Raw genomic sequence first — 22,232 nt, 5'->3', positions numbered from 1 at the left:
CTGGGAAGGAGCTTTTGAAAAGGAAGGGTCAGAAGAGGCTTCCTGTGCAGGAGATCCTTGAAGCAGAGACCAGGAGGAGGTGGGGAGCAACCTCATGGGAATGCGGCGGAAGGCCATTCCAAGGGCAAGTCTGGTGAACAAGGAGCAGCAAGGAGGCCATCAAGTCCTGTGACTTGTCCAGGTTTCATTAATAACAAAGCTTGCATCCCAGTTTAGTGCCAGAATTCTAAACCTAAAAAAGCTGTTTTTATTTCATGGGTAAATAACAATGGGTAAATTTCATAATTTTTAGGTTTTGGAATTCTTTTCCCTTCTATACATATTTGTTTGAACACATTTAATTTATAAGCTGATGCTAAGTTCTTAACATGCCTTTTTTAAAAACCATTTCAACCATTTTTTAAGCATACAATTCAGTGGCATTAAATACATTCCGTGTTGTGCAGCCATCATCATTATCCATTTCCAGAACTTTCATCATCCTAAACGAGCTCTGCATCTAGTAAATAGTAACTTCCCTTTCACCCACATCCCTATTTCCTGCTAACATTTACTATATTTCTATGAATTTGCTATTCTAGGTACTTTCTATCAGCGAAACCATACTACGTGTATGTATTTTTTTTACTTAATGTTTTCAAGATTCATCCATATTGTAGCATGTATCTGAATTTCTTTCCTTTTTACAGTTGAATATTTCATTATATGTAATATATACCACCTTTTATTTACCCATTCATGCAGACCGTTTGTTGTTTCTACCTTTTGGCTCTTGTAAGGCTATTGTGAACATTGATGTACAAATATCTGTTCGAGCCCCTGCTTTCTTTTGAGTTATATATACAGAAGTGTAATTGCTGGATCATATGGTAATTCTACGTTTAGTTTTTCTGAGGAACTGCCAAAACTTTTCCACAATGCCTGCACCACTTTACATTCCTAGCAGCAATGTACAAGGTTCCAATTTTTCCATTACCAATTTTTCCTTATCACATTTGCTATATTGTTTTTATGTTGTTTTGAATAGCCATCTTAAGTGTGAAGTAGCACCTCATTGAGGTTCATATTTTACTTTTCTTTCAGACTCCAGATTTGTGATTCATCTTTAACAGGTCTATGTATTTTTAGTTTTGGCCCTAGTGGCTCTTTATTTTTTGATCCATTTCTAAATTTATATCAGAGATTCTCAACCAGGGACAAATTTATTTTTTTCCCCAAAGATTTTATTTAATGATTTTTTTCTTTTCTTTTTCTTTTTTTTTTTTTTTAGTGAGAGGAGGGGAGATAGACAGACTCCTGCATGCTCCCTGACAGGGATCCACATGACAACCCCTGTCTGGGGTTGATGCTTGAATCAACAGAGCTATTTTTAACACCCGAGTCTGATGCGCTCCAACCGAGCTATCCTTAGCGCCTGACCCATGCTCAAGCCAATCAAACCACTGGCTGCAGGAGGGGAAGGAGAGAAGGGGGAGAGCGAGGGGAGAGAAGTAGATGGTTGCTTCTCATGTGTCCTGACCAGGAATTGAACCCAGGATTGTCCATATACTGGACTGATACACTATCACTGAGCCAGCTGGCCATGCCAGAACCTATTTTATTGATTTTAGAGAGGAACAGGGAAAAGGGTAGGAGCAGGAAGCTTCAACTGTTTCTTCTCACAAGTGCCTTGACCAGGCAAGCCCAGGGCTTCAAACCAGCGACCTCAACGTTCCAAGTCAATGCTCCATCCACTGTGCCACCATAGGTCAGGCTCAACCAAGAGCAATTTTAAATCTCAGTCCTTCCCTACCAAAGACATTTAGCAACAACTGGAGGGAGACATCTGTGGTTGTCACAACACAAGGAGGGGGTGCCACTAGCTTCTATCTAGTGTAGTGATTTTCAATTGATGTGCCACAAGAATTTTAAAACATGCATTCCTAATGATTTAGTCAGGGGCACTGACTTCTTTTTCCTTGTCAAATAAAAAACTAGCCAACACAACAATAGCTGTCTGGTGTGACTGAATCAAAATTATACCTATTTTTTTGTCAGACAGGCAAAAAATAATTTTTTGGTATGCTGCAGAATTTTAGTTTTAGTTTATATGTGCCTTGATGAAAAAGGTTGAAAATTACTAATTTAGTATGTAGAGACCAGGGATGCTGCTAAGCACCCTACAATGTACAGGACAGTGTCATGCAATAATTTGGCCCCAAGTGTCAAAAGTGAGAAGGTAGAGAAACCCTGGGTTGTAACTATCTTGTCATATTTCATACACCTTTGTAAGTACAGTACCTTAAATCCTTTTGGGAATAAAGCAGAATATATAGTGAACTACTGCTTCTGAACTAAATGATATTAACATTGTGATAAAGTTATAGAAGACAAATTTCTTATAATAGCTTCTATATGTATATTCAGATAATATATTTAAATATATTTATTGAATCAGTCGCTGATAATTTAATAACCTAAAATACAATGAGATGAAAATATAGCCCTTAATATTTTCAAAAATATTAGTAGGTTCCCAAGGAAATAGCATATCTTGGTATCTGGCCTTTCATTAATTTGAAAATATCTCAGACCAGCCTGCCTGCCACTAATTACGCATAGGTGACTTGGTGGAAATGGTCCCTGTACCCATGGAACACAAACCTTACTAACGAATATCTGTTACGGCAAGCATTTTTTTAGTATTTTGCATCTTGCTGAGTTTTTTCAGAACTGCAATCTTGAATTCTCATTTAAATCACATATTTCCATGTTTTTAAGTTTGTTTTCTGGAGTTTTGTTTTTTTCTAAGCTGCCTCATTACCTTGGCCATTCATGGCGTTTGACGGAGTCCTCCTGTGACCAGGCCTGTGTGTGTGAGTGGCAGTCTCTGGCAGACTTGTTAGTGTTTTGATGCATCTCCCATTTTCAGTAAATAGTTTAAGGAAACAACAATTCTTATAAAATGGAAAACTTTAATTGTTTAAAGCAAAGGCACAAGTAAATATTTCAGGTTATCATACAATGTTACAATAAGAAATTCCAACAGTAAATGGAATACATCATAACTTGGCATCTCTATAGTATACCTAATATATTATTCCATCATCTCTTCTTTGGAGTGAAAAGAGGGGATAGGTAGATCAACAGATATGATGTAAAAACTTGGATTATAAATAGCATCCATTCCACATTTAACTGGAAATTTTAATTTCAGTAGAATGATTAAATTAAATTTAATTAAAATTTTAAACTTACTGTTTTGTTAATGATAGAGCAGTAGCAACTTCCTTGCTTAAAGCTCACTGTTTTAATAAAGTAAATCATTGATTTCTGAGATGTGAACTGTCAACATTTGGTGCTACAATAATCAAGCTGGCCATAAAAGGGCTTTACCAAAACACAATTTATATACTTTTCTTATTTAAATCTGAAAATTATAGTGTGTTATGTAAAAGATAAAGGAGAAAGAGGAACCAAATAATTTCTTATGTCTGAAAAAAAAATACTTAAAAAAGGTCTAAAAAAAAAAAAAAAGGTCTAGACCTTGTTTTCAATCAAAGGCACTAATTGGAGAGTAGCAAGTTGCACGATGAGACAAAAGACAAAAACAACTTTTTTTTCCCTTCCAAAATAGTCAGCAAGTTAGTTGGATTTGACATCTCAATTAGTCATCAAATATTGAATGCCTAATATTTATCAATTAATAAGATAGAAATTGTGTAAAGTTACACCTTTGACTTCTTTTTCCAGGATGAAATATTTACCACTGATTTTTACAAAGGCTGTTGAAATATACTGTTCACAAAAATTAGGAGATATTTCAAAATGAATATGAAGTTATAAAATTTCCCCTAATTTTTGTGAGCAGATTTTCTTGCACTAAAAGGTCTGCTGTATCACCTCAATGCAATTTCCATTTTATTCAGATCACTTGTAAGCTGCTAGCTCAGCTTTTCAACTGAGGATGGCAATTATACCAGGGAGGTGACGAACTCAAGGCAGTTTTTTTTTTTAATTGTGAGTTTTTAAAATTTATTTCATTCACTTCCTCTTCACCTCAATATTCGTGGACTCTGTTGATCTGAATAACATTTACATGACACAAAATTAACAGAGACCAATAAAAATCTATCAAGAAAACATTGTCCAATACCTCAAAGTCTTAATATGAATGAAACAGAATCAAATCAGAGATTAGTAGCCTACTGTATCCTACAGGTCAGAAAGATTTTAAACCAAAGATCTTGAATTTGAAGATTGTTTCTGTTTTAAACTGTCTAAATTATAAGAGCATCAACAGATTCAGATTTACTTACCTTGACTCTTTTAATACCTAATTCCTAACCAGAAACAGTACTTAGGAATTTTTCTAAGAATATCTTTCAAAGTTTAGAATTCAAAAATGATTATAGAAAGGTGTTTTCTTTTAAAGTCAATTAATAACCTTGACTCAATGAAGGTCAATACATACTTTATAGAATAATGCTGGGTTTCTGGAATTCTTTCTCCACTTCTGAAGGTACTGATATCCTTTCAAATTTGTCTATAGCGTCAAAGACTTCATGATTTCAAACAGCTGGCACACTTTCCATTTTGAATAGTTCCACCAGGAAATTTTAGGTTTCCAAACCATTAGCTCAACATCAAAAGCAAATGGTTCAATCTTCTATTGAGACAAACTGAAGTAAGCCTATATTTTAGAGTATCTAAATCAAAGGTCAGCTTTTTCTCTGAAGAGCCCAACAGTAGATATTTTAGGTTGCTCAACTTTGCCACTGTAACACAAAAGCAGCCAAGACAGTATAAGCAGGGGCATTCAATAAAACTTTATTTATCAATACTGAAATTTGAATTTTATGATTTTAATATGACAAATATATTTTTTTATTTTTTTCCCTCAACTATTTGAAAATGTAGAAATACTCAGCTTGTAGGTCATGTAAAGACAGGCGGCCAGCTGGAATTGGCTCATGGGTGTAGTTGCTGATCTTTGGTCTAGATCATTCAGATTTCTTGATGTGGGTGTCAAAGCAATCATGTGGCCATGAATCATCTCATTTCACTCCAGCATCAGCAGCCTCAAGGCTGACAGTGATGCACCCCAAAAGCACCAGTCATATAATTCTAGGAGTATCTACACTCATAAGCTGTGAAATGTGGTTTAAATTCATTTAAAATCACATTGTCAGAAAAGCATGGTATTGAGAAATTCATTAGCTGACCCTTTTCAAATGCTTTGGTGCCACAGAGATCTGAATGAAAACCTTGGCTCTGCTACTTGCTTACAAGTGGCCACAGGTAAACTGCTTACTGACCAGAATGCAGCCTGGTGCCACAGACACAGCAGGCATGCCTCAGTCTCTTTTCTCAAGCAGATAGCTATAAAGGGCCTGCTGGGAAAAGCTTAGGCTTTGGACAGGCACAAGGCTTCACTCCTGGTTTCAGACAGAAAACTACTTTTGTCTCTTCTAACTCCATTCTGTAATATACATCATTTTTCTACTGCATGCAACATGTTGTGCAAAATTAGCTCTCCACATATACTGAACTCTACCTTCCCCTCTTATCCTCAAAGGCTACTTTTTCTATAGGCTGCTGATGAAAACGAGAGTGGAAAGCATCCACTCAACACATTCTTGTCTTTCCATGATGTAACTGTAATTCGGTGTTTCCTCCAATTTATCCATGATATTCAGTTTCTTAGGAAAAACAGTCTAGATGATAAAAGAAGGAAGAATTGGTAGGAAAGAGTTCTTATGGCTTTATCTATAGATTAGTAATTAGAGAATCTGAAGATAATGTTCCTAGATTATTTGCAGATATTATTGTTGTGTATCTTGGACTTCAGTCCATTGCTTAATTTATATTTAAGTAGAATATTAGCACTACGCAATGTGTGCTATAACCTCTTTAATCACAGACAATTCATACACATGAAGTAAAAGATCTCACCAGTAGTGTTTCTGAACAAGCATCAGTATAGTTATGGATCTGCTAGTGTTGAATGCCAAGCAAAATACTAAAGCTATTAAAATATTAGTGTTTGGTTTTATTTTGTTTCCTTTTAACTTGATATTTATAGAAGTCCTGTTAGAATGCCGAAGGCGGTCATTTTGCAACAAGTACAGTCTCCATATAAAATGATGCTCAGTGTTAGGTGACACAGATTTATAAATTACATACAAAAACCAGTATATTTGCAGTTGACTTACTGCTCTGACCATTAAGCAATATACGGATGTATCATATGCCATAAAAATAAAAAATTAAAGCTTAAACTCTCAAGGCAGATAACTATTAATTTGTATATATAAAATTATATGAAAAAAAGACACTGTGTTTGGGAACTTCCAGTGGCCCACTAATAAAACAGTAATTTCATTTGAAAATAAATTCCTCAAACACAAAAGCACAAATAAATCAGATGTATGTCTTGGTCAAATGTTTGCAGACAGCTGCCCTGAAACAAACTGATAAACAGAAATACAGAATTTGTTTACTGAGCATAAAATATTGCACAAGAACAGTTTTGTGAGAAAATTAAAATTTTCATAATTCTGAACTTCAAAATGGTTCCCACATCTAGATATAATTGCATTTTCTACACAAGAAACATTAATATTCAATAATACTGTTAAAACCGTATTTTTCACATTAACCATATTCCAGTCTACTTTATGGCAATGGTAAGTCAGTGGTGAAGGTTTGGCAAAGATAAAAAGGCAGATAAGGTTGAAAAAAATATATATATATGTACATATGAAACAGATATGTCCCCAAAACCCTTAATCATGTAACTGATCCCTTAAAAGAACCCCACAGTCCAGGTCACAGTGATGGTCAGACAGTGGTTGAGTATGATCCTCTTTTTCTTGGGGGCCGTTCCTTTTGAGCCCCCTGGCTGCTCTCCCTGGTCTCCGTCACACTGTCTTCTGTGTCACTTTCGCTGCCATCTGCCACAGCGGGGTCCAAAGACATTGGGCCAGATTTTCTGTGCAAAGGAAAACCAATGCCACTCTCTCGTAAGGAATTATCTATAAAATCTTCATCAGAGGAATGGAATGACTCGTCATCTCCTATTAAATGGTTGACAATGTGGATTCCATCAAAAGGGGGCTGGGCTGAGAAGCCCCTCTGGCCTTTTAGGCACTGGAGCTGTGAAAACAAAATCCAAATGGATATACTCAACAGGGGGAAATAAATACACACTTCCACCAAGAAAGCAAACATTTTATGTTTATGGAAGATGAGGCTTTGATCTTTTTCCATTTACAGATATAATAGTAACTACCAATTTTTGAGTTCCTTCTGTGTGTATGGACACATAACTTATTTTAATTGAATCACTGCAACAGTCCTACATGATTGATGTATCTTCATTTCTATAGGAAATAGACTCAGGTAGTGCAACTTGCTGAGGACAGGTAGCTGATAGTAAAGTTTAGACTCACACTGAGCCTTTGTTTTACTAGAGGTAACTGATGCACTTCGTGTACCCAGCACCTCATTTCAACAACTAACACAGCATGAAAAGTCTTATTACATTATGCCTTTCCCTGGGTCACTGAGGTAAATCTCAGATATCCTATCAGTTCACCTGTAAATGTTTCAGTGTGCATCTCTAGAAGACATGGGCTTAAAGACTACACTCTAAACCAGGGGTCCCCAAACTTTTTTCACAGGGGGCCAGTTCACTGTCCCTCAGACCGTTGGAGGGCCAGACTATAAAAAAAACTATGAACAAATCCCTATGCACACTGCACATATCTTATTTTAAAGTAAAAAAACAAAACGGGAACAAATACAATATTTAAAATAAAGAACAAGTAAATTTAAATCAACAAACTGACCAGTATTTCAATGGGAACAATGCTCCTCTTGCTGACCACCAATTGAAAGAGGTGCCCCTTCTGGAAGTGCGGCGGGGGCCGGATAAATGGCCTCAGGGGGCCGCATGCAGCCTGCGGGCCGCAGTTTGGGGACCCCTGCTCTAAACTATCACAAACACTGTCTTAAGAGCCTATATCCTCAATTCAGTGAATGACGAAAATGATTTACAAATGATTATAATTTGTTTCCATATCCTGGTATAATACCCTTAGAACCACCACATCACTATCGCTGCTACGGCAGGAATGCTTCTTCCCGCTAAGGTTATTCCTGTGGGGGGAATCCAGCAGTGCACACATTTTTGCCTTCTACTCCTCCCCAGGGAGAGGGAGCACCTTTCTCACCCTTGAGATGGGGAGGGGCTGTGCATATAGCTCAGCTATTCTTTCCTTTCTTCTCAGCTTTGGAAACCAGGCTGTTTCTCTATCCCTGGAGTTTTATAGGGTGTGATCCTCAAGGCAAAAGGGTTGTGGAGACATTTTATGGGGTGAGCAAGTCTAATTCTAGAGTTCAGTATTAAAAAGCCCATTGTCACATATGTAAACCACATTCTCCAAAACCAGTTTTATCAAAACGTAAGGTTATTTCTTTTCATCATCTGTCACTTCTTTGCTTAAGTTCCTTCAAATTCCCACCACCATGGATGCCACTATTTGCACTACCATGTAATTAAGACATTAGTTCTGTCCTCAGACTTTGTTTTAAAATATAAAATTTAATCTTGATACTATCATGTGTTAGGAAGTATAAAATAATAATAAAAAACAATTAACTACCAAAATCTGTGTTGATTAGTAAGAATTTTGCTGGAATATACTCCATATCTCCTACCCTTATCATTACTATGATGCTTCAATTTTGTTTCTCAAAATTCCTGGTTACTTACTATCTTTCAAATCTTGAGATAAAGGCAGGATGAAATACTCAGGAGATATTACATGCACTTTCAAAACTAACGGTTCTAAGAGTAAAGACATTATAGCTTTGCCATAATACTTCCCAGCTTTCCCTACAGACTTCCAGGAAGATGTGAAGAAACCTTAACACTTCCCTGCCTGTCTGTGATAACAGGAAACAGGACTGGTGCTGGGCCTCAGAAAGTACAATCATGTCTGCCTCAGGCAAACTTTCAACCATAAACAAATTCCTGTGCCCTAGGCCATGAGAACAAAATTATAGTGGGGTACAATGTAACAGCAGTAACACCTTTGTCCTTGGCAGAGCAGAAGGGTACAAACTTGGGGTTGAATCTTCAGGGAAAGGGCACAGAGCACCACAAAGCCTCCCCATGGCTGTGATACTCACTGCATTACAACCGCCACCTTCTGATGCAACATCCTATCACCATATTGCAACACATGATTTATAGCTCCAAGTGTTAAATTATGTCAGTTAATCTCTTCCTTTCTCTCTTCACCCCTGACGCTTTTGAAGAAATAATATGGAACACGTGTCTTCCTTCTTCCTGGCTGTTATAAAGGAGGAGTACAGCAGAGGAACCACAACTTCCCAGTTGTTGGGAAAGTTGTAGCTTTTCTTTGCTTGAACAAAATTTATTGCAATTAAAACACTACAGCCTCATATCAGATATTAATAACCAATCTCAAATATTATATAAAACTAATTAAAAGTTGAGGAGTCATTTCCTCAATGACAAAGAAGACATCAATTAATGCTTCTTTATTTGAGAACTGCTAATATAGAACAACAAATCCATACAGAAATTTTTTGGTGGACAAAAGAAAAAGTTGAAGGTAAGGGACTATTTGGTAAAACCGAACCTCTTACTTAGTTGTTGCCTGGACCTAGGAGGAAAGTGGACACTAACTAGGCAAGGAATTCCAAGGTACAAAGTATCGGGAGTGTGACCTGGGTGGGGCGGGACTTCCGGCGGGGTGTCCTCGGGACTCTCATCCTGTGAAGCGGGATTGGGCAGGAAGAAAACCAGAGCTATGCCCCCTGGGTTTCAGATCTAAGAGCTGTACTGCTTATCCTTATGATTGAACTTTTAGGAGCTAATTATATTTAAATAAGGTGACCAATCGTCTTCCTTTAGGAAGTTCTGTCCTCCCTCAAAAAGTGTCCTCCTACATGTCCTCCTTTTTGATATTGGAAGACTAATCTGTAAATGTTCGTATTCAATTGATGCAGAGTCGATCCATTGCGTGTGATGTGACGTTTTTGTATCTAAATGAGTACTTTTTCCTTACAATTATTATTAAAAATTAATAGGCATGTAAGCATAATTATAATATAAAATATTATAAATGTTTTATTATGCATTTATCATATTATAGTATATTATTATTGCAATGAATAAAATGTTTCTTTTATTTATGATATTGTTTTCTTCAATTTATTTTTGTCCTCCTTTTCATTGTAAAAAAGTTGGTCACCTTAATTTAAACACCTTAATTAAAAAGCAGATAATTAACCTTCTCAACCCAACCCTCCCCCCAAAACTTTCAGGGATATTATCAGTAGCAAACTGAGATTAGCATACCTCAAAATGTGGTCTATTGATCATCTGTATCAAGATAAAAGAGTATGCCTATTAAAAATATAGACCTGCTTCTCATATCTAAGGAATCAAAGTCAGAGAGTGAAATCCTAGAACTTACATTTTTAGCAAGCTTCTCAGAAGATTTTTATATCCTCAGTTTGAGAATCACTGTGGTAGGTAATCCTCTGTTCCAACCAAACAGGGCTGAGTCAGAAGAAAGCTGACTCACCTGAAATGGAACTCTTAATTATTTAAGACAAATGTGGTTCTGAACTATGAACATGTCCTGTGTGTGTCTGGTATATACAAATAGACACCATCTTTCAGTAGAATAACACACTGACTCCACCATCCAGTAAGGAACAGTCTATTTAAACATTTTTTTCTGAAATTTTCTCCTGGTAGGGTCTAAGAATGTATGTTCAACAAAACTGAACAATTTTTTTTTTTTGTATTTTTCCGAAGCTGGAAACGGGGAGGCAGTCAGACAGATTCCCGCATGCGCCCACCGGGATCCACCCGGCATGCCCACCAGGGGGCGATGCTCTACCCATCTTAGGGTGTCACTCTGCCGCAATCAGAGCCATTCTAGCGCCTGAGGCGGAGGCCACAGAGCCATCCTCAGCGCCCGGGCCATCTTTGCTCCAATGGAGCCTTGGCTGCAGGAGGGGAAGAGAGAGACAGAGAGGAAGGAGAGAGGGAGGGGTGGAGAAGCAGATGGGCGCTTCTCCTGTGTGCCCTGGCCGGGAATTGAACCCGGGACTCCTGCATGCCAGGCCGACGCTCTACCACTGAACCAACTGGCCAGGGCCAAAACTGAACAATTTTGATGCACATCTTAGGTAAGGACCATTGCTCTGGCAAATGTTTCTTAGTTTGATTTTGTTTGATATCTCTTTTGAGTCAAGCAAGGGATTGGGAATCTGACAAAAGGTGTGACTACCTCTGTCTTGAAAGTGCACATTTATACTTTAGTATGCCCTTTTGAGGCCCATTATCTTTTCTAATTTTTAGTTAAAGACTATAGGAATAGCTTCATGACACTAACAACCACCACCACCTTGCAAAGTGCTAGTAATAAATTCAGATCATGGGGAAAAAAAAAGTATTGTTTTTCTAGGTGAAATCAAACATAGGTTTTAAAGTCAGTGAATGTGCCTGAAAGTACTTTTGAGATTCACCAAACAAACAAGAGGCACCAGGACTCTCTGGAATTGTAAGTAAAGGGGTTCCCCAAAGAAAGGTCTCAGTAAGATCACCCTACAATGACTGTCACCGTCAGCAAACCCTACCCAGCCTTTCAGAACTTCCTATCAGCTTTGTAAGTTCTCCAATCTTAAAGTTTGAGTAGACAGTCAAGTATTACCAGACATTTGAGGAAAGTATCTAAGAGAAGCCAGAAAAAAAGGCAAGTAGGAGGAAACAGACTATCTAAAGAGAAGAAAACTTAAAAAAAAATCCCTTAATCTCTCTGAAGACACTGCATTCATGGAAAAAGAACAGGATACTGTAAAAAGCAATTTAAAAAAACAAACAAACAAACAAACAAAACAAAAACCAATCTTACACATAAATTTCTCTTACATAAGAAACAGGAGCTTTGAAATTAAAAAGCCCATGAAGTATTCAGCACAATGGATGAAAGCAGACCGACACCACGTTACATCACAATAAAACTTCCAGACACTGGGTACAAAGAATAAAGCATCCAGCCCAAAACAAAGACAAGTTTTATATAAAAGAGTAAGAATCAGAATGGTATCAGACTTCCCAACTATAGTGTAATGCCTTCAAAATTCTGAGAAAAAAATAATTTCTAATCTACATTAAAAAATTATAATTATCTTAAAATGTTTTTTTATACTCATTCAAACTATCAGTCAAGTGTGAGACTAAAATATGAGTTAGAAGCTGCAAGGACTGAACCCCTCCCCCTCAAAGAAAACCCTCTTTTGGGTGAATCATAAGAACCAAAATCAGATAAAACTTTCTTACAGTTAATCTCCCATAAATCTTTTATTTTTTCCAGAAAGATAGGTGATTTACTCCATCAAATTCAAGTACATCAAGAAAGAAAAACACATCCTTTTGTTTTTGTTCCAGGAAAAAGGAAGTCCAATACAAAAGTGAGGTGAAAGGAATCCAAAAGATGACAAGAAAGCTCCTGAGACAGCAGCTGTGCAAGTGGCCAGGGCACCCAGTCCTCACTGAATAGCCTGGGCAGGTCAGAGGAGGGGTTTCTTCATCAAGGTGAAATGAATACTGCAACTAAATCCTTTGAACAAAAGAGATGAACACATACAGGGCACTTACATGGTACTGCAGGAGAGTTACACATAAGAAAAGACACCGTAAAAGAAAATGAAAAAATGAAGACAACCATTTGAATAAATGTATCAGGGAAAATAATCACATTAAGACATTGTTCCCATACAATTGGATGCTATTTGGCAACTTAAAAGAATTAGTACTGATACATGGATAAACCTCAAAAACATTATGCTGAGTCAAAGAAGCCTGAGGCAAAATATGACATACTGCATGATTCCATTTATGTGAAACATCCAGAAGAGGAAGTCTGTGGAGACAGAGAGCAGATCAGTGGATGCCTAGCGCCAGGGGAGAAGGAAGGAGAAAGGCAATGACTGAAAATAAACATGAGGTTTCTTTTTGGGGTGACAAATATTCCAAAAATTAGATTGTGGTATGGTTGCACAACTCTGTAAATATACAAAAAGCCATTGAATTTTACACTAATATGGAAGGACTTTATATGTAAATGTTATCTCAATAAAGCTGTTTAAAATAGAGTCAGAAAAAAAAATTACCCATCCCCAAAGAAAACGACACAGTTTTCCAAACTTCTCTGATAAACCATCATAACTTGTGAAAAATAAGACTTCTCAGGCTGCCTTCGGTCTCCACTTCTGAGCAGAGGCCTGAGAAGTCGTGCACTTAAGCACTTGTGTGCTTGATGTTCCACTGTGAATGTATATAGACTCAACAAGGTGACTGTCAACGAACAATGTTGATACCGAATACAGTACTAATACAACCAAAATCATTATATAGGCATACTAAAGTGACCAGTCGTCCTCCTTTAGGGAGGACACTCCTTCTTTTGTAAGTCCCATCCTCCCTCAAAAAGTGTCCTCCTACATGTCCTCCTTTTTGATATTGGAAGACTAATCTGTAAATGTCCGTATTCGATTGATGCAGAGTCAATCCATTGTGTGTGATGTGATGTATTTGTATCTAAATGAGTACTTACAATTATTAAAAATAGGCATGTAAGCATAATTACAATATAAAATATTACAAATGTTTTATTATGCATTTATCATATTATAGTATATTATTGTTGCAATGAATACAATGTTTCTTTTATTTATGATATTGTTTTCTTCAATTTATTTTTGTTCTTTTTATTGTAAAAAAGTTGGTCACCTTAGCTTTACTGCACTCACAAATATTTCAGTTTTACAAACTGAAGGGTTGTGGCAACTCCAAACTGTCTATTGACACTATCTTTCTAACAGCACTTTCTCACTTTGTGTGTCTACATCATATTTTCATAATTCTCACAATATCTCAAACTTTTTCATTACAGTCATGTGCTCCAACTACGTACCACATATAAAAGGTGGGCCCATGAGAAGGAGCTGAAAAATTCCCATTACCTAGTGATGTTGTATTCATTGTCATGCTGTACTGCACTGAAATACTTGTGTTTGTGGTAATGCTGGTGTACAGTGCTTATGAAGTTGATAGTAATGCATGTCCTAGGCCTTCACATGGACTCATCACTCACTCACTGACTCACCCAGAGCAACTTCCAGCCCAGCAAGCACCATTCATGGTAAGTGTACTACGCTAGTATACCATTTTTTATCTTTTATACTGTATTTTTACTGTACTTTTTCTACTTTAAAATGTTACCCTGCCAAGGCATTGGTGCAGTGAACAGAGCATCAGACACTGTGGACCCAGGTTTGAAACTCTGAGGTCACCAGCTTGAGCACAGGCTCATCTGGCTTAAGCACATGCTCATCAGCTTGAGCCCAAGGTCACAGGCTTGAACAAAGGGTCACTGGCTCAGCTGGAGCCCCTGGTCAAGGCACATATGAGAAAGCAATCAATGAACAACTGAAGTGCCACAACAAAGAATTGATGCTTCTCATCTTGCTCCCTTCCTGTCTGTCTCTCTCACCATATATGTTTAGATGCATAAGTGCTTACCTTGTTACAATTGCCTACAGTATTCAGTACAGTAATATGCTGTACAGGTTTGTAGTAATAGGCTATACAATATAGCCTAGGTATGTAGAAGGCCATTCCGCCTAGGTTTGTGTAAGTGTATGCTATGATGTCTGCACAATGACAAAATTGCCTGACACATTTCTAAAAAGCATCCCCATTGTTAAGTGATGCATGACTATATTATCATATTTGCTATGGTGATCTGTGATCAGTAATCTTTGGTGTTACTATTGTAATTGTTTCAGGAAACCATGAATACTGTCCACAATTGGGAAATGTTACATGTTGTGACTGCTTTACCAACTGGTTGTGCTCCCCCCACCATCTCTCTCCTTCTCCTCAGTCTCCTTATTCCCTGAGACTCAATATTGAAATTAGGCTAATTGATAACCCTACAACGGTCTCTAAGTGTTCAAGCGAAAGAAGAGTTGCATGGCTAGAAATGAATAAGCCTAGTGAGGAAGGCATGTTGAAAGCTGAGACAGGCCTAAAGCTAGGTCTCTTGCACTAAATAAGTTAGCCAATGAGTTAGTTGTGAATGCAAAGGAAAAGTTCTTGAAGGAAATTAAAAGTGCTACTCCAGCGAATACATGGATAAAAAAGTGAAACAGCCTTATTACTGATATGGAGAAAGTTTCAGTGGTCTGGACAGATCAAACTACCACAACATTCCTTTAAACAAAAGCCTAATCCAGAGCAAGGTCCTACCTGTCTTCAATTCTATGAAGGCTGTGAGAGGTGAGGAAGCTTCAGAAGAAATGTCAGAAGCTAGCAAAGGTTTCATGGATTTAAGGAAAGAAGCCATCTCCTTAAAAAAAAGTGCAAGGTAAAGCTGCAAGTGCTGGGTTTTTTTTTGTATTTTTCTGAAGTTGGAAACGGGGAGGCAGTCAGACAGACTCCCGCATGCGCCCAACCGGGATCCAACCGGGATCCACCCGGCATGCCCACCAGGGGGCGATGTTCTGCCCATCTGGGGCGTTGCTCTGTTGCAACCAAAGCCATTCTAGCGCCTGAGGCAGAGGCCATAGAGCCACCCCCAGCGCCCGGGCCAACTTTGCTCCAATGGAGCCTTGGCTGCGGGAGGGGAAGAGAGAGACAGAGAGGAAGGAGAGGGGGAAGGGTGGAGAAGCAGATGGGCGCTTCTCCTGTGTGCCCTGGCCAGGAATCAAACCCAGGACTTCTGCACGCCAGGCCAACGCTCTACCACTGAGCCAACCGGCCAGGGCCTGCAAGTGCTGGTTTAGAAGCTGCAGCAAGTTATCCTGAAGATCTAGCTAAGATAATGAAGGTGGCTAAACTAAATGACAGATTTTCCATGTTGACAAAACAGCCTTATAGTGTAAGAAGATGCCATGTAGGAGAGACTTCCATAGCCAGAGAAGAGAAGTCAATGTCTGGCTTCAAAGCTTCAGAAAACAGGTTAAAGGCTAATGCAGCTGTTGACTTTAAGTTTAAGCCAATGCTCATTTACCATTCCAAAAATCTTAGGGTGTTTAAGAACTATGCTAAATCTATTCTGCCTGTACTCAGAAAAAAATATTCCTCATTGACACTACACCTGGTCACTCAAGAGCTCTGATGGAAATGTACAACAAGATTAATGTTTTCATACCTACTAACACATCTATTGTGCAGCATGGCTCAAGAAGGAATTTGACTTTCAAGTCTTATTAATTAACAAATATATTACATAAGGCTATGGATGCCATAATAATGATTCCTCTGATGGATCTGGGCAAAGTAAATTGAAAACCTTCTGAAGAAGATTCACCACTCTAGATGCCATGAAGAACATTCATAATTCATGAGAAGTCAAAATATCAGTATTAACAGTATTTGGAAGAAGTTGATTTTAAACCTCATAGATGACTTCAAGGGATTCAAGACTTCAGTGGAGGAAGTAAATGCAGATGTGGTAGAAAGGGCAAGAAAACCAGAATTGAAAGTGAAGCCTGGAGATGTGACTGAATTGCTGCAATCTCACAATCAAACTTTAATGGATGAAGAGTTGCTTCTTATGGATGAGTAAAAGAAAGTGATTTCTTGACCTGGAATCTATTCCTAAAGATGCTGTAGAGATTGTTAAAATGACAAAAGATTTATAATGTTACATAAACTTAGTTGATAAAGCAGTGGCAGGGTTTGAGAGGATTGATTCCAATTTTGAAAGAAGTTCTTCTGTGGATAAAATGCAATCAAACAGTAGTATCACATGCTCCAGAGAAATGGTTCATGAAAGGAAGGGTCCCTTGATGAGGCAATCTCCACTGTTGTATCATTTTAAGAAACTGCTACAGACACCCAACCTTCAGCAACCCCGTCCTGATTAGTCAGCAGCCATCAATATCGGTGGGCTGCCTGTCTGCGGCAGGCCCTTGGTCCACAGCCCGGAGGCCAGAGGCCCCTGCAACCACAGGCCCACAGGCCTGCAGCTGCCACCTCTGCACGTCCATCTGAGGCTGTACACATTTTTGTGTGATAATATTAACTCTGATTTTACTAGCTGCTGACTTATAGCTAATTCTTTTAACTACTATATTACACTATACTGAACTACATGCTATTGCCATTTTTGTAAGTGAAAGTCTGGTATCAGAAATTTCACTTATTTAATTAACCTAATATTATGTTATTTTTCTATTATAAGTATTCCTGCGAACTCCCGCAAAAACCTGTGGGAAACAAGGTAGGACATAAATCTCAAAATAAACATTTCTGTGCATATTGAGTTTCTTAGTTTCAGTTATTTGTTTAGTTGTATTTCAAAATAAGGTCATCAATAAAACCTCTAAACTGTGCTTCCAAATTTATTTGTAGCATGATCATTTTGATAATAAAGTAGTTACACTCGCCAGAACAAAACCCCCAAATAGCCCAATAATATAAAATAAAAAAGATTAATGCTGCTTCCTTTACTTTTAAAAGCATTTTTGTTTTCTAGTGTTATTTTGATATTAAGTTAAAAATGTGATCATTTTAATAAAACTTTTTATAATTTTTATAACATTTTAAATATCAACAGCCATAAATATTTCATAAATACTTTAATGTATTTTACTGATCAACACACATATATATTTGAGTGTATTATTTATAGATAATTTTTTCCCCGAATTATATGATTTAACACTGGAATTAAATATTTAAAATTAGCATTGCCTGGAAAAATATGGAATGACTGATTGCTGTACATATATCCTACCTCTTCTGTTAGCCCCTGCTGGTAGGAACTCTTTCTTAATCATTTTTGTATCCCAGATCTTAGCATTCTGACTTGACAAAGAGTTGGAACATAAGAAATGATGAAATATACCGAAAAGATGGCAGTATTCATTATTGTTATTATTTTATTTTTAATTTTAAGATTTTTGAGAAAATCTTTCAAGTACTGATTATTCATCCCATCCTCTTACATGCTGAATGAAAATATTAATAAGTAGACAGATGGAAATACTAATATATATATATAAAATCCAAATAATGTACTATTTCTTACCTGATGTGGACTGCTTCATCATGTTATGCATTAAGAGACAGAGTAAAAATAGTAAAAACGTAGAATTTATTTAAATAATACTGAGTACATTCTGGCATATTCATTTCAACTTAAAAAGTTATACAAAATTATAACCTCTCACTATTGACAAAGAGATAAGATTTTAGGATTTCTTTGTACGTATTAAACAATACTGACTTAAGAAAACATTTAGTAACTAGGAAAAGAAAGTGATAACTAAGATATCATGGCCCTGGCCGGTTGGCTCAGTGGTAGAGCATTGGCCTGGTGTGCGGAAGTCCCGGGTTCGATTCCCGGCCAGGGCACACAGGAGAGGCGCCCATCTGCTTCTCCACCCCTCCCCCTCTCCTTCCGCTCTGTCTCTCTCTTCCCCTCCCGCAGCTGAGGCTCCATTGGAGCAAAAGATGGCCCGGGCGCTGGAGATGGCTCCTTGGCCTCTGCCCCAGGCACTAGAGTGGCTCTGGTCGCGACAGAGCTATGCCCCAGATGGGCAGAGCATCGCCCCCTGGTGGGCGTGCCGGGTGGATCCCGGTCGGGCGCATGCGGGAGTCTGTCTGACTGCCTCCCCATTTCCAGCTTCAGAAAAATACAAAAAAAAAAAAAGATATCATATAACTTTAAAGAATAAAGCACAAAATGCAGTATAGTTAATGAGAAAACAGGAAACTGTCATGTTCATAGTCTGATGAATGTAGGTTTTGACAGGAAACAGCAGTTTCTAACTGCATAATAATAAAAAAATTCAAACACTAAAAAAGAGCATTAAAAACTACTACTGCCATTTCACAGGAAAATTATCATTAAAATTTTAAAGCAGGAAGAAACTGCAGAGATGAATATTCCCAAAGGACTTCATGATCAGTAAAAGCACATAAGTATTCAAAAGCTTTTTTATTAGTCTACTTCATTAGCTAAACTAAAACACTAAAGGTTAAGATAGAATTTTCTTTTGTAAGACAGAGAAATGTCATTGTTTTGGAGATTTATAGATTTTTAATTATAACTTCTTAAAAAATAACAAAGAAATCTGTACTAAGAAAATTTGATCACCTGCACTAGTGTCCATGCAAGCAGAGGACAGATGTTCTTTATGTGCTGCTTTCTTTCAGCACATTACAGAATACTGGTAATCTGAAAAAGTTAGGGTTGATTTTATAACTGAAAAGTTATACTTGATTTTAAAGAGAAACAACAGGTTATTCTTCTTCAATTTTAACATGCCCGGGTAACAGAATTAATAATAAACCCTTAGGTATTATGCTAAGTGGAATAAGTCAGAGAAAGACAAATACCAACTGATTTTACTTATGTGTGGAATCTAAAGAACTATAAATGAACAAACCAAACAGAAACAGACTCATAGATAGAGAACAGCCTGATGACTGGCAGCGGGGAGTATGGTGGGGGGGCTGGGTAAAAAGGTGAAGGGACTGAGAAGTACTGATTGGTAGTTGAAAAAGTCACAGGATATAAAGTACAGCACAGGGAATATAGTCAGTAATACTGTAATGACTATGCATGGGGCCAGGTGGGCACTGGAAATATTGAGGGGAACACTTTGTAAAATATAGGATTGTCTAACCGCTGTGCTGTACACCTGAAACTAATACAAAATAATATTGAATGTAAACTGTAATTGAAAAGTAAAATTAAAAAAATTAATCCTTAGATTTACATGATGCTTTACAGTTAAAAGTACCTTCATGTGCATTACTTCAAGTTAGTATTTTTCCCCCTGTGTGTGATTGGAGGTTGAATGGTGCAACTACCACTTTCTCAGATTCAAAAGAGTAACAAGGACTGCACTGAGTATTTTGAAAGACTATCAATCCACAACAAAGTGGAAAAAAATCATCCACACACCAAAAAAACCCCTAACCAAATGAACTTTGATCACTACTAGACAGGGTTTGAACCACTGAAGTGAGTCATGTGATACCACCAAGTGAAGTGCAAAACAGTTGCAGTAAGTTTCCAAGACTGAGTCATATCAGATTATAAAAGCTCCTATTTGTACATTTGGGTTTGTATAATCAATCTGTAAAATACAGTGTTATAAAGCTTTTAAAGCCAAATGTAACATTTCTGTAAGTGATGTATGATATATAAGATTTCAAATAACTAAACTTCATATTTTATATAGGAAGTTGGACATAAAGTCCAATAATAACATAGGTTTTTATTTCTAAGTTCTAGAGGGCTTTATTTTCCCCTGAAAGTTTTATTAGTAATTTTCTTGAATTCTTTACAAAATAGTTTTCAAATTTTAAAATAAATGCAAATGGGAAATGATATGCTAAATTTATTCTCAATTATCAGCTTCTTTAAAAACGGAATTATACACATGACAAAGATTAAAACTAGCAACTAGCACACAAACCAGAAGATTTCCAGTGAATCAGACAGGAAACCAATCAAAGTGATCAACTGGAGGTCATGACTTTTTTGATGATTGCATTACATAGACAAGAGCCAAAATTCAGACCTACAGTACTTAAAAAAGGGTTTAAAATTTTAAGAACTTTATTAAAATAATATAAAATAGACAATGCTGAAAATGTTTCTGGCTGTAAGCTAAGTAAAAAATCAGGTAAAACACTTAAAAATTTAAAAAACATAGATTCTATGTTAAATGTATAAAATGCAATAGTTAAAACTGACAGTTTTAGAAGCATAGAAAAATCTATACCTACACATTAATAAGTGAAAAAGGTAGAAAGGAAAGTTTGAAATTAAAGAAACATACTATGCATTTGTTACTAGAGAAGGAAAGAGGGAGAAGAAGCAAAGGTCATTTATAAAGTCTTTCTTTAGAGTGCACACTTAGATTTATCCAGTATACTGGGTCAAACAAAATGAAACTGTCATTGTCCTCTTCCTGGCAGCTGACATATCTTGATAAAATTGAAACCATTAACATTATTTAGACAGTAGTCTAATGTCAATAGTGATGAGGTTAGGAATATATGAAGTTCTATGTAAATTTATGACCAATTACAGGAAATAAATCACTTCACACTTGTTTCACTCTGAACTTTTAAAGCTACATCAAAGTACCACATACATTTCATTTGATTTAACCTTTAGCTGAAGCTCTGAAAAAATTCAAACCTTTAGCAAAACACCCTCATGAAAATACTTCTTTTTTTTTTTTTTTATCTTAGATTGAATTCTTTTAAGAGGAATTATTCCTTTCTAAAGCTGTCCTAGGTTTTATAAGGCCATCTAGTCACTTAACCAAACTTTACATCTTTTACCTGATAAAGTACTTCAATCTAAAACATAAAAGAATTCTTACAATTTAATTATAAAAATACAAATAACCCAATACAATACAAGCAAAGGAAAAGATGCCTAATACCATTAGCCATCAGGAGAACACAAGTCAAAACCTAGATGAGGTGACATTCACATTTACTAGGATGGCTACAATAAAAAAGAAAGATAAAGCAAGTATTGGCAAGGCTATAGAGAAATTGGAACTTTCATACATACAGTGGTAGGAAGGTACAATGAGATAAAACTGCTTTGGAAAACAATATGACAGATCCTTATATGGTTAAAGAGAGAGTTACCATAAGACCTCACCAATTCTAGTAAGAATATATCCAAGACAAATGGAAACATGCTTACAAAGAAACCTGTACACGAATGCTTATTTATAATGCATGAATCATTATTTATAATAGCCAAAAAGTGAAAACAACTCAAAAGTCCACCAACTGATAAATGGATAAATAAAATGTGGTATATCCATATGATGAAATACTATTAGGCAATAAAAAGGAATGAAGTCCTGATACATACTATAATCTGAATGAAGTGTGAAAACATTATGTTAAGTAAAAAAAAACCAATCACAAATGACAACATATCAAATAACTCCATTTAAGTGAAATGTCTAACATAGGGAAATCTATAGAGAAAGAAAGATTATTAGTTGCCTAGGGCTGGATAAAGGGAGATTGGTGGAATGAGGAATGAATGCTAATGAAAGTGGGATTATTTTTTAGAGTGATAAAAATGTGGCTTTATTAAAAAACCACTGAACTGTATACTTCAGGTAAACAATACTGCATA

The 22,232-nt window shown here is 36.7% G+C and overlaps 1 protein-coding gene across 4 annotated transcripts in view; it reads right to left on the bottom strand.

The window, feature by feature from the left end:
- Nucleotides 1-4,003: 4,003 nt before the first annotated feature.
- Nucleotides 4,004-22,232, bottom strand: part of EVI5 (ecotropic viral integration site 5) — a 260,068-nt gene continuing 241,839 nt past the window's right edge. For all 4 annotated transcript variants that reach the window (XM_066376780.1, XM_066376784.1, XM_066376782.1 and 1 more), the window contains one exon: nucleotides 4,004-7,137. In XM_066376780.1, coding sequence (XP_066232877.1) covers nucleotides 6,823-7,137 — 315 coding nt within the window. In that variant the 3' untranslated portion in view covers nucleotides 4,004-6,822. The remainder of the gene's footprint in view (nucleotides 7,138-22,232) is intronic.

This window comes from Saccopteryx leptura, chromosome 3, assembly GCF_036850995.1.
Source record: "Saccopteryx leptura isolate mSacLep1 chromosome 3, mSacLep1_pri_phased_curated, whole genome shotgun sequence".
Lineage (NCBI taxonomy): Eukaryota > Metazoa > Chordata > Mammalia > Chiroptera > Emballonuridae > Saccopteryx > Saccopteryx leptura.
Note: the sequence above shows the minus strand (reverse complement) of the source record. Positions and strands in the feature narration are given on the sequence as shown.